The sequence below is a fragment of the Malaclemys terrapin genome, chromosome 11 (genome assembly GCF_027887155.1).
Source record: "Malaclemys terrapin pileata isolate rMalTer1 chromosome 11, rMalTer1.hap1, whole genome shotgun sequence".
Classification (NCBI taxonomy): domain Eukaryota; kingdom Metazoa; phylum Chordata; order Testudines; family Emydidae; genus Malaclemys; species Malaclemys terrapin.
Genome location: NC_071515.1, coordinates 36,015,329 through 36,032,060, shown reverse-complemented (window position 1 = coordinate 36,032,060; position 16,732 = coordinate 36,015,329). Strand labels below are relative to the sequence as shown.

Below are 16,732 nucleotides of genomic sequence, written 5' to 3'. Positions count from 1 at the left end.
TTTTAAACCTTTGCTTCTTACGACCCTAAAACCCCAAACAAACATGGATCCTGGAACAATCTGACATGAGAATGAGAAATCTTTGCAAAAAAATGAATGTGACATAGGTTTGTGATATTACAGGTAATAATTAAAGTTCAAACTAATGAAATACGTATTTGTCAGGCTATGTGGTGAAGTAATCCCTTCTACAGTACCCAGTAGTATACGTAAGGCCAAATTTTCAAATCAGTGAGTGCCTTTCTAAAGCCCAGTTTGTGCCTGTAAAATTTCTTCCTGTAACTTTGCATCTGTAATTAAATTCTAGGCACCAACCTAAATAACTGAATCTGCCACTGCCAGGTTACAGGTGCAAGTCAGACAGGGGCACAGATACTTTTAATGGTGCCCACAACAGACTTTCAGGATGAAAAGTTTCATGCCCAGATTACACGGGCACAAACTGCATCTGTGTAAGGGAGGCTGAGACTCAGCCTGGCTGAAAGTTTAGGTCACAATGTTCAAGAGGTCATATTTCCTTCTAACCTTCCAACTCCAGGGACTATTCCTCAGCTAGAATCAATTACATCCATTTTCTTTTTTGTAGTTACTGGTCTTTTAATTTAACCCTGCCCTTTCCTTTCATAAGCATTTGTTCCTTCTAATAACTGTTTGGTCCTTGATTTCTGTTCAGTATAATGTTAATGTTCTAGAAGCCATAGGGCTGTGTATCATTTAGTCACCCAAATCACTAGGTAGAAGCACTGGACCAGCAAGCTAAAGGTCAAGACCAGACTTTGTCCCAAGGAGCTCAACAAATGCAGCACCTGTGGGTCCTGTTGAGATAACTGACCTGACAAACTTACCCTAACTGTGAGCTCAACTGTAAAAAGTGAGTGAAAGTTTATGAAAAGGTCAGAATAACCCATAACAAAGATTGATGGGACAAAAGCGAGACAGAAAGACTAAATTAGTCCAAACAAAAAGGCCAACCTATATAATTCAAGGACTGTGTTAAGATCATGCCTGGTAAACAAGACACCATGAGACCAAAAATCAGTGAACCAAAACTGATATATCAGAAACTAGGCATAATTGGTGGACAAAATAATCAGGGGATTAGCTATTCCACCCATTACTCCCTTTTGGGGTCCTTAAAGAAAGAGTTTGGGGGAGAAATTGGCTACTGGCGCAAGAGTCACCATAATGGCTGCTATCCACACCATCTCCTGGGACCATGGGCTTTCATCTTCCTGAACCTGAGAGATGTCCTGACCAGACTGGGCTAGGGAGAGGGACCCAGATGACATCACCACCTCTATGAGCTTCGGCTGAATCCCAAACACAACCAGGATGTTAGATTTCTCTCTCTTTTCTCCCCCTTTCCCCCATCGTATGTGGCCTTTTCCTTCCCACCTTATTTCTGCTGTTTCCCATCCCTCTCCTTTTTCCTTTTGTCTAATAAGAGTCTGGTTTAGCCAGACAAAATTGTGTATTTTGCTCTTATAAACCTGTCACTAGAAAGAGACAACAAAATGTAATGCCCTAAACAGCTCAGTGCTGATACAAGTGTTCCAGCTGTCAGGGCTTGTCTACACTTACTGGGGATCAATGAGCAGAGGTCGATGCATTGGAGATCAATTTAGCGGGTCTAGCGAAGAACCGCAAAATCAACCGCAGATCGCTCTCCTGTCGACTCCTGTGTTCCACCATATCGAGAAGAGTAGGGGGAGTTGATGGGAGAGCGTCTCTTGTCGACATTGTGTAGTGTGGACCCCGTGGTAAGGAGATCTAAGCTATTCACTATTCACGTAACTCAAATTGCGAAGCTTAGATCAAATTTCCCCTGTAGTGTAGACAAGGCCTCAGAATGGCTGATAAGACCATGTGCTATGTCTGTTTTTCCAGCAGAGAGGTTGCAAGTGAGAGCCAGAGACCAAAGCTGTATTTTCTCTCTTTGCTGTTCTTTTCTCTCCCAGTCTGTGTATGTGGTTGAGTTTTTTTTTGTCTTCTAGGAAATGGGATCAGACTTCAACAACAACAGCAACAATGACAGCTCTAACTCAACTAACTTCTCTTTTCCCCCAAAGGACAGTACCATCTTTAATACCCTCTAAGAGACTGTCAAACTGTCCTTCTAAAAACCCTTTCCAGCTAAAGAGAATGGGAACCAGGCAGGTTGTAAAAATGAAAACCTTACTTAATATTTTACATTTCAAATGCTTTAATTGTTTTTCCTCCTTCTCTGTATCTTTAATAAAAGACTAATATGATGTTTAATGGTGTGTTTGCCATGGCACTAATCAGGCTGAGGTCTATGTATATCAAGCCCTGAACCTTGTTTAACACTGTTTAGTGTTGGACAGTGAGATGTAATACACCCCTGTATTCATACCCTACACACTACTGTAATAATCTTTGTACAAAGTACACTTTGTAAGGTATCATCTGAAAACTCTATTTGCAGGTCAGTATTGTCATGGCAAAATGTGTGTGGCAACACTGTATAAGTTTCCCCTCTGTGGCGTTATTAACACATATTCCAACCCCACAGTCCTGCCCAGCAGTGCAAGTAGGCTGGTACACTCTGGTACACTGTACCAGCAAGCTACTTATAGCTGGTACGGCGTACCAGAAAGACACAGGAGCAGCACCGCCGGAGGAGAGGTTTGGGGGGCAGGGCTGGGGGTTCTGATCCTTCCCCGTTGGGAGGGGCAGCAGGGAAAGAAGCACAATGCTGGAAGCTCCTCCAATGGCTGTACCACCCCCAGCCTCCAGAGCCGCCCAGAGGATTCAGGGGGCCTGGGGCAAAGTGGGGGAGCTGTGGCGCTTGTACTCACCCGGCGGCAGTCTGGGTCTTCGGCGGTACTTCGGCGGCGGGGGGCCCTTCAGTCGCTCCGCGCCTTTGGCAGCACTGAAGGGCCCCCCCGCCGCCGAAATGCCGCCGAAGACCTGGACCGCCGCCGGGCCACGGCTTGCGGGGCCCCTGCTGCCGAAGACCCGGACCGCCACTGGGCCAGGGCTCGTGGGGGCCTAGGGCACATTGACCCACTTGCCCCCCCCTCTGGGCGGCCCTGCCAGCCTCACCCCCCAGCCCTGTCTCCAGCGAGGCTGCTGCTGTAGTATGAGGAAGGACAGAGATGTAGCTCCGTGCCTGGAAGGGCAGGGGGCAGTGCTGGGAGTTCTGCTCCTTTCCCCGCTGCTGCCCCTCCAAGCAGAGAAAGGAGCAGAACACCGGCAGCTCCTCTGGTGGCTGTTTCGCCAGCTCCCAGCCTCGCCCCACCAGCTGTCTCTCCAGTGCAACAGCAGGAGGACAGAGCCCCCCCCCCCACCGGGTAATATGGGATGGATGTGGGGAGGGGATGGGGAGAGTGTGGGCGCCCTGGGCGGGGGTTGAGGAGTCACATGGGAAGGTCAAGTGTACCCGCTTAGCTGGTGGCTGCCCCACCTACCGGTAAGACATGAATTTTACGTGCACCATTGGTCCTGCCCAAACGGAAGTTGGCAAATAGGTCTGTCCTAGACAAAGGACTGTGTGCTTGCCTTAATTTGCATTTAAGCAGTGAACAGAGTCATCAAGCAGGAAGAGAAGACAAAGAAAGTTCAAACAGGTGAAAAAATTCAGCAGGGAATATCCTTCCACATGGACTCTTGTTCCCCTGGGTCTTAGCTGGAAATGTTTTTCAAGAGGGAGGACAAACTAAAAAGGAGAGTCAAACACTCCAAGGCACCCCTTTGTCTCCCTTTCCCTGCCCATTGCATTCACTGCACCTGAGGAAACAAAGGCAGCAGCCGCTGGATGCTCTGGGGGAGGGGCCCTGACCTAAAGAGTTTGGTCAGGGTAAGACTGTTGAAAGCATGTGGTGAGAAAACTTGTTGCTTTGAATCTAATGTAGTTTGTTAAGTTAGGCACTAGTAAGCATTTTACCTTTATTTTCTTGTAACCATTTTTTACTTTTATGGCTCATTACTTGTACTCACTTGAAAGCTTTCTCTTTGTTGTTAATAAACTTTATTTATTGCTTTATCTAATCCAGTGTGTTCACACGGAAGTGTCTGAGTAACTCCATCTGGGGTAACAAGTTGTGTGCATGTTATTCCCTTAAAGGAATAATGGCTTCAGTATATTTGTACTGTCTAGAAGAGGGCTGGGCAGTACAGGACATATGTTTCTGGGCTATGTTGGTTATATTGGTGATCATCCTGCAGTATAACCAAAGCTGGTAAGAGCAAGAGCATGGCTGACAGGCTGCAACACACAAAGAAGCATAGCTGGGAGTGACTTGCATGCTGGTGGCTACAGCAGCAAGGCATTCTAAAGGGCACCCCAGGTTACAGGGGAGGGGTGACACAGCTACTCATTAGTCTGGATTGTACCCTGGTATGTCATAGACAGTGACACAGTCTTGTCAACACCTTTGACTCTTGGGACCTGTAAATATAATCTAAATACAACTATGCTAAGGTGGGTCAGAGAGGTTTTTTAGGAGCAAATGAACTCTACACCACTCTTGCAGTGCTCCAGGATGGGGCTATGCATGGTACTGCTATATATAAATCATACTTGCATAGCTGGGGAGCTGAGGGACTGAAAACCCTTCTAAGAAGTAAGGTCTCTACCACTGGAGCCAAAGGAGAAGTACTGATGTGCTTATTTTCAATAAGTACCGTTATCTTCTCTATAGGCCCACACAACATCACATACTTGTATGTATAAAGAGCAAACTCTGCAAATACTTACTAGATAGCCCCTGAGTAACTCTCTCTTCCCCACCTGTTGTAGGGGACACTTTAAAGGGGCAATGCCCCTTTTCTTCCAGCTAGCTGGATGGAAGGATGCAGCGAGCACATTTTATTACTGAGTTGATGGAATGCTATGATATTTTCCAGGAAGGCAACTAAGACAGTAAGTTATTGGTGCCTTTTAAGGACTATTCAGACATTCTCCAGTTAACCACAAAGCTACAGAAAGTACACTTATCTGGGTCTGATCTAAAGTCCCCCTTACAGTATTTCTCAAACATGAACTGAAAGGATCTTCCCGCATCTTCCCTATATTATCTGACAGGAACTTGCATTTATGACTGTTCCTATACCTAATTCTGAGGTGATAGAAACTACATTCTGAAGTTAGTGCAGAACACTGATCATTTTTTAATTAGAACACAAGTTGGAGACTAAAGAGAGTTCCAGTGGGGGAAGTAATTCTAACTATAGTTATGATGATTCCAGAAAAATTCAATTTTACTTGTTTTCCTATTACTAATGAGACTGCTTCCAATTTATGTGCTGCAAAAACTGATGCCGGCTTTTAATTGGTTAGAACAGTAAAGAATCAGACACACAAAACAAGCTGTTCATTAAAAGAAAATAGAAGAATTTTGAAAAATTAATATAGTTGTTTTACTATTTGGAGACTTAGACAACTTCTGCTTTGAGATTTTTCAGCTTCAGATATCTTTTTGTTTAAATACGATGATATGCAGCAGTGCCGTCGTCTTATATAGTATTTTATAGCTTTCTTGGTTCATCTAGTAATCATCCCAGATAATGTGAGCTTGATTTACTAAAGCAATACTTTCTGTGGGTGTTTTTCAATTTCATTACGTATCACTGGTAAAGCAGTCATGATATATAATGAATGTTCAGTTCAAGCAACAGACAGGTCAGAGACTAGGAAAAGAATGGCATGTAGCAATAATTTTATCAATTTGAAAACAACCCAGGTAACTCCAAAATACAAGGTGCTCAGCAAAGACCTGAATGTGGGGTAGGCACATTTTTTACACAGTTTCTAAGCATGTGCTCCCGGCTGGAATTTACAACAATACAGGGTTCAATTCTGCCATTCAAAAAAGCAAACTAATCTCTATTTGAGCATCTTGTAGCAGGCTGTGCTGCAAAATAGTGCTCCTCGGGGATACTGCCATCCTCTCAAAAGTGCATTAGGCTGGATAGTTGTAGCACTTGAAAGTGTTGATATACGTTAAGAGTCTTTCAATGTGAATGTAGACTTAATTCTTTTAGAGAAAAATGTTTGTTCTACAGAAAGCAGCGCGAAATGCTAGTGTTCTATTTTTCCACGACTCTATTTCTTGGCTCAATGCTATTCAAGATCTATATCAATGATTTGGAAGGAAATACAAAAAAATTGTTTGATAAAGTTCACAGATGATACAAAAATTAGTGGAATGGTAAATGATGACAGGTGAATTACAGACTGATCTGGATCCCTGCGCAAGCTGGATTCATTTGAATAACATGTATTTCAATACAGCCAACTGCAAGTTCATACATCTGGGAACAAAGAATGTAGATCACATTTAGAAGATGGAGGACTGCATCCAGTGAAGGAGTGACTCTGGACTTAGGGGTCATAATGGATATTATTTATGTCTATAGCACTGGTGAGACCATTAATGGAATAATGTGTCCAGTTCTGGCATTCACACTTCAAAAAGGATGTTGAAAAATTGGAAAGGGTTCCGAAAAGAGAGGCAAGTATTATTTGAGAAAGGGAAAAGCTGCCTTAAAGCGAATGAGTTTCCTAAGTCTATCTAGCTTATCAAGCATCAGGGTAAAAGGGATCTTGATCAAGTATACACCCTGGGAGATTTCTGACAGTAGAGGGCTCCTCAGTCTAGCAGACAAAGGCATTAACAAGATCTAATGGGCTGGAAGATGGAGCTGAACAAACTCAGACAATAAATAGGACACAAAAATGTAAGGGGAACGCTGATGGTAATTAGCCATTATAACAACTCACCAAAGATATGATGGACTCACCATTGCTTGAAGTTTTAAAATCAAGATTGGGTATCTTTTTGAGAAATAAACTGTAACTCAACCACAAGATAAGGGATTGATGCAGGAATTATTGGTGAAATTCTTTAGTCAGCAGACTAGAGGATCAGAATGATCCTTTCTGGTCTAAAAATCTATGAATATATGTAATTTTGCTTCTAGCTCAGTTCTGGGAAGTAGGATGTGTTTTTCTGCAGAGATTTGAGCTTCCTGTAACACTTTCATAGTGAAGTTTTATAAACATACATATTTTAAATTTGTAAAAGTACTAATAAAGGATACTTCATTAAGCAATACCCTGAATCTGCAAGTGTAACAGCTGGCAAACCAGGCAGGAGAGACTGAACTGTAATGATAATCGAACCTAGCACAGCATTTGCTGTAAACTATACCAGAAATGATGATCAGACGTACATCTGGAGCTGCTACAATGTAATGACAACCAAAACGTGATTTAGCATGAAGAAAGCTTTCTCCAGTTACAAACAATCAGAACAGGATTGCATGTACAGTGCAGAAATTTAAAATATAGTGATCTTATCCAGGGAGAGCATCAGATTTTGGAGGCTGTCCTAAGAGCTGCAAAATATTGCAGATTCAAAATCCTGCAATTGAAGGTTGAGGCCATAGCTCTTTGGGGACATTTAAATAAGCATTTAAAAAGTGGTAAAAAGGCTCATATTTAGGTGACCATATTTCCAAAAGGGAAAATGGGACACTGCATGGGGCTGGCCCCAGCCTGAGGCCCTGCCCCCTGAGGCCCCACCCAGCTGCTCACCCGAGGTGCCCCTCCCCAACTGTCACTGGTCACTTGAACCCTGCCAGCTCCCCATTTGAGACTGTTGCTGGTCGCTGGAACCCTGCCTGCCCCCTCATTCAGCCCAGCCTCCCCCCTACACGGGGCTAGCATCTCCACTTGCCCGCGTGCAGGTTCCTCTGCACCACACCCCACTTTTTTGACAAAAGTGGGCATTTGTCCCATTTGTTGTTGCCAACTTGATCAGTTGGCAACAGCAAATGAGACAAATGCCCTCTTTTGCCAAAAATATTGGGATGGCTGGGACAGGGCTATAAAAAGGGACTGTCCCGGCCAGAACGGGATGCATGGTCATCCTATACATGTTCATGTATATGTGGGAAAGAGAGATGGAAGGGGAGGGCAGGAGCACATTTCAAATGACAGCCTGTGTGGGTGTGTAAATTGTTTTTGAGAAGTCCATCAGAGCTGGCCTTCATCGAACTGAGTTATGGTGTGACTAGTGGATCCTGAGATACAGAAATGAGCCTGCTACATCATTAAAGGGACATCACAGTTTGGAGATAAGAGATGATAACCTTATATCAGATGGAAGGTTTCACAGAAGACTAGGGACTGGGGACTTACAGATACAAGGACATGTTCCACTGTGGAGTCACGAACAGGGAGGTGCTGTAGAAGAAACTGTGCTGATATTATTTAGCCTGAACTGGCAGCACCTCTGAACTTGGTATCAGCTTATGTTTCAGTGTGCTTCTGCCATCGAGGCAAAACATCAGTATGTCTAGTATAAGCTTCTACCATTCTAACAAATTTTACAGAAACACTCATTTGAATATTCAAGCTGGAAATAAAATGTAGCAAAGTGTCAAATTTCTCTTTCCCACTGCTTGTAATATCATTAGTACAATGAAAAGGAAACAGATACACAGACCTGTAGCTCATCTTTCCTCAATACATTTGCTGTGTGCAGCTTAAGCTAGCTTGTGTGTCCACATTTCACATCAGAAGCATGGCATATATTCCGCAAGATCTACTCAGTCCACTTGATTTCCCTGAGCTAGAACATGCTGCCAACAATAACAACAGAAGGATAAAGGTAAGCTGCACTAAGTTATGACTCTGTACGGAAAGCTTCCAATGCTAATCAACATTAGACGAAGAATGAGATACTGTGGGATGATTCAAACAACCTGATTAGCTAATATATAGGGGAAGAGTTATTTAGATAAGCAATAAATAAATAAAATTATTTTATTGTGATAGTTCCTTGAGGCCTCAGGGTCCACTGCTGTTCAGACTGAAAATGCATATTTTATTATTTTTTAAAACATGGGTTATGGTATTTCTTCAACTGATATAGTAAACTGCAATAACAACTTCAGTGCAGTGAATTTCCTTGGGATTAACGATTAGCTCGATTCAGTGATCCTTGATGGCACTCCAGACCATCAATTTCTCCCAGCAGGTCATAATATTCCTCTGGAAATGCCCTGTGACTCAATCATTATTGTTTAACCCCATCACTGCTAGTATTCACAGCAGTGTGCAGCCTGCAGCAGAACGTGGGGATATGCCGTTAAGAACCAATGTTTTCTAGAAAAAAATACTGTGACTTCAAATAGGATGTATGAGATACTTGGGATGGCATTAGAAGTGCATTTTTCCCTGCTTACCTGGTAGCACTGAAGCAGATAACTATAAATTATAGAAACAAATTGATGGTCTAAAGCTTAAAGAAGATATAACTCCAGCCATTCAGAAACCTCGTCAGTCTGGTAAGTTCAGTCACCTTTCAAAAACTTACATTTTTATATGAACAAAGGTCTTTAGCACAAAACAGGCCTGCTCTGTGAGCCAAGTTCTCTGAACACAACCAGTCCAAAATGGCACACCGAGCAATTTTCACTATATTGTACCAGCACTTCAGAGCACTATTACATTTACATCAAAATTAAGTAACTGCAAGAGAGGTCTAATATTTATGCTCTCTGGTTTGTAAATACATTTCTTTTTCATATCAACATAATCTTTAACCCCACCCTCATCATTTATGCAGCAGAGAAATAAAATTGTCCCATCATGTTATTTCAGACATATTGCTAAAAATTCCTGTTGAAACCTATGTTATACCTACTTTGTTGCCACATGATCTGCAGATTTCAGTGACAAAGCATTACTGTAATAGTGACTGGCCACCTATTTTTACCATTATCAAAACTTTCCCAAATTGTTTAACTACTTCCCTTAAGCCCTTGCAATGTTGTTTTTATTTCTAAACAACACATCTAGTTATTTGGCCACTATATTGAAAGGTGGTAGTTAAACAAAATGTACAATTACTTTGTCATTGCTTTATAGTCTCATGAATAGAGGAAAAGCTAGGGTGAGAAAAATGGCACCAAGAACATTGTGTGTGTAATACTAGTTATATTTAAAATAAAACTTTTCTTTCTCATATACACAAACATACAGACTGTACACACACACACACACACATATATATATAAAATGTATGTTAGTTTTTTCCTTTAATATTTTCATATTTCTTACCTTAGCCTTGAATTCCATTTCCATGTGCTCATGAAGTAGCTCTTCATTTTCTGTTAAAGATGAGCCTAGATTTTGCTTATGTAGATAATCACTCATATTTTTCCTGTACCAAGATGTTACCTAGATAAAAAAGAAAAATGAGATTTTCAAGAGTTGAGAAGAATTTCAAAAGGTGAGAAATAATTGTCCAACCTTTCAGGTGTATTAAGTAAACCAACTTTGTCTATAAATTAAGCCCCAATTTTAGATACATAGCACTGTGTTTTCATGTTTTAATTCAAAAGTTCATATACCTACATGAAATGGGAATATATGTAACAAAACAAGACTTGTTTTTCATAAAGTATGTCTAATGATTTGTCAATCAGTACAGTGGGTGAGATTGAAGGAAAAGAAAAATCAGGTAGTAGTAACATGGGGAAGACGACATACATAGTCTAAAATGGTAAAGAAATCATACATTTTTCCTAGGAAAAATGCTCTTTCGTGTACAGTAGGTGACTATAAATCTGAACATATTTACAATGATGCATAAAAAGCAATGACTAGATGACCTGATAGGTCTTTTCTAACTATAACTTCAATAATTCAATGAAGCTACTGTACTGCATTATATAGAGTAATCTTTTGTATTCCAAAAAACAATTACAGCTTGCTAGATTGACTGTAACAAGAATATTGAGCAAACAAATGCAGTAGTTAATGTATCTCATAAATTGCACAGAATGACTTGCATGTACTTCTACTTGATGCACAATAGGTACCTTATACATTCTTTGTGAACAACACATGGCAAAGATCCCTGAGCGAAGCTTTGCATTTTAAAATAGTACTGGGAATCAGTTAGTACCTACAAGACCTGCTCCAATCTTTTCCAAGTCTTGCAAAGCCACCACCATATTCTATGTATCACATTTAAAACTCCTTTGTACAGTAGGAAGAATATAGACTTGAAAGCATGTCTCTAAGAATTTCCTGAGATCTGCTTCTGTGGAGGCCTTTTTTAAATTTTATTTCATTCTGTATTTTTCTAAAAAGCAAAAGAACCTTTATAACAAAAAATGCTTTCAACACATCTGAAATAATACAGTGGGCAAATTACCTAAGGACTTCAACGGAGCTAGGAAAGTAAACAGATTATTAATGTAATTAAATTTTAATTTGATGGCAGAGTCTCAAAACTACTTTCTTAAGCGCCTCCAAGTTATTTATTGATACACCGGGGACCTCGTTTTTCTGCACACTATCCTGGTGATATATGTTACAAACAAAAACATATGGGAGTTTTGTATGTGCCCTGCTTCAAAAAAATACAATTCATAAAATAATTCTCTTTAATTATTTGAACAAAAACCAAGGTAGTGTGAAGTGAGAATTGAGTGACCAGATGTCCTGATTTTATAGACCCAACTTTTGGGTCTTTTTCTTATATAGGCTCCCACCCCCTGTCCTGATTTGCTGTCACATTTGCTGTCTGGTCATCCTAAGTGAGAACTATTGTCACAAAAGCCATTCACATTTGGTAATGCATATGATATTTTCATTTTCAAGGGGAGATGAGCTCTCACAAGCTCTCATTCTCAGTGGAAGGTTTGTGGTAGAGGTGGACCCAAGTCACAAAGTTCAGATTGACACTTTGATCAGCATTAGAGGCATTTGGACCAGGCCCATCTCTGGAATACAGCATGACACTAGTTATTTTGTGCTCTCAAAAATGGGGTTAGAGCTGTACAAGTCACCCTTTGATGAAGACAGACCTATAAGGAAGAAAGTTGATTACGTAGAATGAAGGGATGCGTGGAAGCCCAATGGAGTCTTGGAGTAATGTTTACATACCTGACTGAATCAAATCAAATTTAAAACATAGGGATCAGACCAAAATTTTGAACCGTGAAGCCTTTCCTTTCCTCATCCCCTCAAACATACACTTACCAATGCAAAATTATGAAAACATTTATACTGGAAGAAGACATACAAAACATGCACTTCGCATCTATCAAAATAAAATTGAAAGTGTATGATACAGGGGAAAGAAGAATTTCCCTGTAAATTGAGGCAATTTTCTTTTCTATGGAAAATACTGGCTGTTTGCCAAAACAAACTCATGCTTCTATAGGCTTGAGCAGAGGAGTAATAAAATCTTTAACTCTGTTACAGTAAGAAGCTCACCCCTTAGCCACTTGGCAATGTCTATTTTAATTATCAAGAGTGTAAGCAGTTGGGGTTTAAGTACTGCAGATGTCAATGAGTGATATTAGCAGTGTAAGATTATGTCAGAGCTATCTTTGGTGTTTTTTAAGACAGACGCCCACAGAATTCTATTTTTTCAGAAATTTCTTTTTGGTAAGCTTTTGTTTTTTGTGCACAAGCTACAGGGCATGTTGATTGCCTGATAAACAAAACCACTAAATTTTTTAAAACCCTGAGTGCATGACTGCCTTACAGCATGCTATTGACCACAATATTTTCTGTAAATTACCCATGGAAGTAGGAGTTAAAGGATTCCTATCTGTACCTGGAAACTGTTATAAGTTAAAAAATGGTAATTGCAGAGTTATCTTAAGCACTTCCATGAGTGTTACCCCTAACTTTTACCCATCCACACACAAAAACATCTCATCCAAGTTCAGTGGTGCTTTAAACCCAGGATAGCTGGCTTGCCTGGGGCCCTAGGCTAAAATCTGAATGAAGCTTTCACTTGGGATTGAAACCTGCCCACTTTGTAGTCAGGACACAGGCCAAACCACTCAAGTGCAGACAGTCTTCCAGTGCCTCCCCACAGTTCCCCCCTTGTGCCAAGGACAGACAAATGCTCCCATGAGTCACTGGAAAAGCATCATAGAGTGGCTTAGTTTGCTAAAGGATAACTATGGGACATGCCCCCTGAAGTCTTAGTGACACAGATGAGCACAGCACTGGTAAGGACATAATAATTTAGGTAAGGCTTTGCCATGTGGCAGCTCACACCTGGGCTAGACTAATCCAGCTGTTCAGACCTAGGTACCAATCACCTGAGTTAACCCTGTAGTGAAGATAAAGATCGGAGACAATAGAAAATACGTGAACAGGGAGGAGATTAGGTAGTTTTCTGTAACTGTCTGAAGTAAAACATGAAGGAGTGCTTTTGTTGAACAATAAGAGCTTTATACGCTGGGACACCAACAAAAATATACTGTTAGAATGATACCACTGTAGTTATACCACTATAACTATAGCGATATAATTATAGCAGTAGAGTTCTGCCAGCAAATTTCCCCATGTAGATAAGCCCTAAAATAGTGCCAGCTAGAATAGGCATTGTCAAACTGTGTCCAAAAAGGGCTTTTGGAAAGATCACATGGTGCCTGGACTTCCCCTGATACAAGTGTAAATGCACGGGGGGTCCATGATGTTTTCAACAATTAGAGAAGGGGTTCATGGCATCAGACAATTTGAAAGTCAGTGAACTAGAACAGTATTGATTTTCACTTCATTGGAGTTTTGCAACAGGACAATTTTGCCAATACTGACCATAAATAAATAAATGTGTTTGATTTTGTTCCATTATTCCACTTCTGCAAAACACCCTCTCTCTCCTATAACATAAATAGCAGACTTGTTAAAATTAGAATAAGGAATCCAACGGCAGGAGACACAAAACCTAGAGAACTTAGCTAAGAAGTTCTGAGTTTCACTCCTGGTTCTGATACTGACTTCTGTCATCCCAAGTCTGCCTCTATTTCCCCTTCTCTAATAGGAAGACAATCTTTTCTTTCTGTCTCTCACAGGAGTGTTGGGAGAGTTTAATGTTTGAAGATGAAAAGTCCTGGGTATTATTACTATTGATCCCAGTCTGATGATGATATGCAAAAAAAAAAAAAAAAAAAAAATTGGTCAAGAATACAAGCTTAATTTTCATCAGTGATGGATCTGTGAAAGGTGTGTTCTTGCATGAAACATTTGTGTATGCATTAGTATATCAGTAGTAGAATAAATGACATCACAGGAGATGAGAATTATAAATACACCAGGAGCAGGGGGGAGAGGTGTTCAGAAAACTCCCATTAACTTCAATCGGGCCAAGATTTTACCCCAGGTAGCTAGCACATTTTTAATTGCTTATGAATTAGGTGAAAACGTCTAGGTTTGTCTCTAACCTGCCAGTGTTGAAACTCAGTGTTTTTCCTTCACTCTAGTGGGCAGCAGAAGCAGCAGAGACCATAGGGGACACAGCTTTTGGAAAATCAGAAAAGAGCCTATCAGGAGCATACGTAGATTGTTTAGACAGTTCTTCCATAAATCCAAGCAGTTCTGGTGCATTAGTCACTGTTGGAGATTCCCAATTATACTTGTGCATGCTGACATTGATGGTTTGCTCAGCTCATACTGTGCCTGGTACTAAAAATGGAAACCTGTGCCTATATTTGAAAACAGCTTCCAAACACAGCTATGGCCCCAAACTGTATCATGAAGACAATAGTGGTCAAATCACTTCCCCAGTCTTGCATGCTGAACATCTTTCAGTAAAAAAGAACATACAGCTATTAACCAAGCCCACCGTGTAAAGATCAGCAGGAGAAAAGAGTGGGTTTACATTCATTCAGGTAAAGATCCCTCAACAGAACCTTTAAATGACTGCACTGCCATCGTTATTTTTACATCAATTAAATTGCTAGCAAATGAATTCCAGCATCAAGAGGTGACAGGGCTGTTAGTTCTACCTTCTTAACGACACAACTGATAACTACCGTTAGTTAATATTTTTCCTTTAAAAAGAAGGATCATTTCCCTTCTGTGTCTGCATGGACTACAGATGAGGGTGTGTTATGCTGTCCCACAAATCTGACTTAGCTCTTATCTCTGCCCTTGACACAACCTTTTACCAAGGGACCATGAATAGCTTAAGTTAAATTTATTTGTTTGTCTCATGTATGCATTACTGGCACAATTGAGAAAAATTACATTAATAAATCTTCTTGCCGAGAAAATTAATTATGCACAAAATAGCCCAATCTGCCTCTGATTTTCATTAATGAAAGAGATTATCAGCAAAATAAGATGCTGCGGTATCTGAAAAGGAAGGATAGCTCTTTAAATGTAAAACAAGGTACATTTTTACATATTGACATACTGATAAAGAAAAACATGTTATGATTATGCTTATCAGACCGTCACATTCGAATTCAAGGCAGAACGAAGGTGTTGCATTTTTAGTTCTTCGGGGCAAGGAAATATATATTGTAATCTTTACATTTGCTTAGTTTCTCTTTCAAAACCAGATCAGGGAGACTTCTGTGCTTTATACTTGTCCTTTAAAAAGAACACAGGCAGTATTAGGGGTAAAAATCTACTCTCATATCTTCACAGCAGGCTTGACTCCAATATGCGGCTCTCCCTATGTCTCCCAAACTTCCATTAGCGTCAATGAGAGTTCAATAGGCTGCTCTCCTTATATGTGTAGAACTCCACTTGACATTAATGGGAGTTCGGCACACACAGGGAGAGCAAAATATTAGGCTTCAGATTTGCCGTGAGGCTATGAGAACCAGTACTTAAAAATGCATATGCATAAGTCTAAAAAAAGATACTTTGTCATAAAATTTCTACCAGTTAATTTTAAAGATAGTTAAGACCAAAGCAGACTGTGAAGAACTTCAAAAAGATGTCACAAAACTAAGTGATTGGGCAACAAAATGGCAAATGAAATTTTAATGTGGATAAATGTAAAGTAATGCACATTGGAAAAAAATAACCCCAACTATACATACAATATGATGGGGGCTAATTTAGCTACAACAAGTCAGGAAAAAGATCTTGGAGTCATCGTGGATAGTTCTCTGAAAATGTCCACGCAGTGTGCAGAGACGGTCAAAAAAGCAAACAGGATGTTAGGAATCATTAAAAAGGGGATCGAGAATAAGACTGAGAATATATTATTGCCCTTATATAAATCGATGGTACGCCCACATCTCGAATACTGCGTACAGATGTGGTCTCCTCATCTCCAAAAAGAAACTGGCACTAGAAAAGATTCAGAAAAGGGCAACTAAAATGATTAAGGGTTTTGAACGGGTCCCATGAGGAGAGATTAACGAGGCTAGGACTCTTCAGCTTGGAAAAGAGGAGACTAAGGGAGAATATGATAGAGGTATATAAAATCATGAGTGATGTGGAGAAAGTGGATAAGGAAAAGTTATTTACTTATTCCCATAATACAAGAACTAGGGATCATTAAATGAAATTAATAGGCAGCAGGTTTAAAACAAATAAAAGGAAGTTCTTCTTCACGCAGCACACAGTCAACTTGTGGAACTCCTTACCTGAGGAGGTTGTGAAGGCTAGGACTAAAACAGAGTTTAAAAGAGAACTGGATAAATTCATGGTGGTTAAGTCCATTAATGGCTATTAGCCAGGACGGGTAAGGAATGGTGTCCCTAGCCTCTGTCTGTCAGAGGGTGGAAATGGATGGCAGGAGAGAGATCACTTGATCATTGCCTGTTAGGTTCACTTCCTCTGGGGCACCTGGCATTGGCCACTGTCAGTAGACAGGATACTGGGCTAGATGGACCTTTGGTCTGACCTGGTACGGCCTTTCTTATGTTCTAACAATTCCAAGATAATTGCGTCCACATGGCTGCTTTTACCTACTTCTCACTGAAT

General features: G+C 40.6%; 1 protein-coding gene across 5 annotated transcripts in view; it reads right to left on the bottom strand.

Moving 5' to 3' along the window:
* The window catches only part of CCDC141 (coiled-coil domain containing 141), a 154,291-nt gene that overhangs the window by 86,665 nt on the left and 50,894 nt on the right, over positions 1-16,732 (bottom strand). For all 5 annotated transcript variants that reach the window (XM_054044492.1, XM_054044489.1, XM_054044490.1 and 2 more), the window contains one exon: positions 10,094-10,213. In XM_054044492.1, coding sequence (XP_053900467.1) covers positions 10,094-10,213 — 120 coding nt within the window. The remainder of the gene's footprint in view (positions 1-10,093; positions 10,214-16,732) is intronic.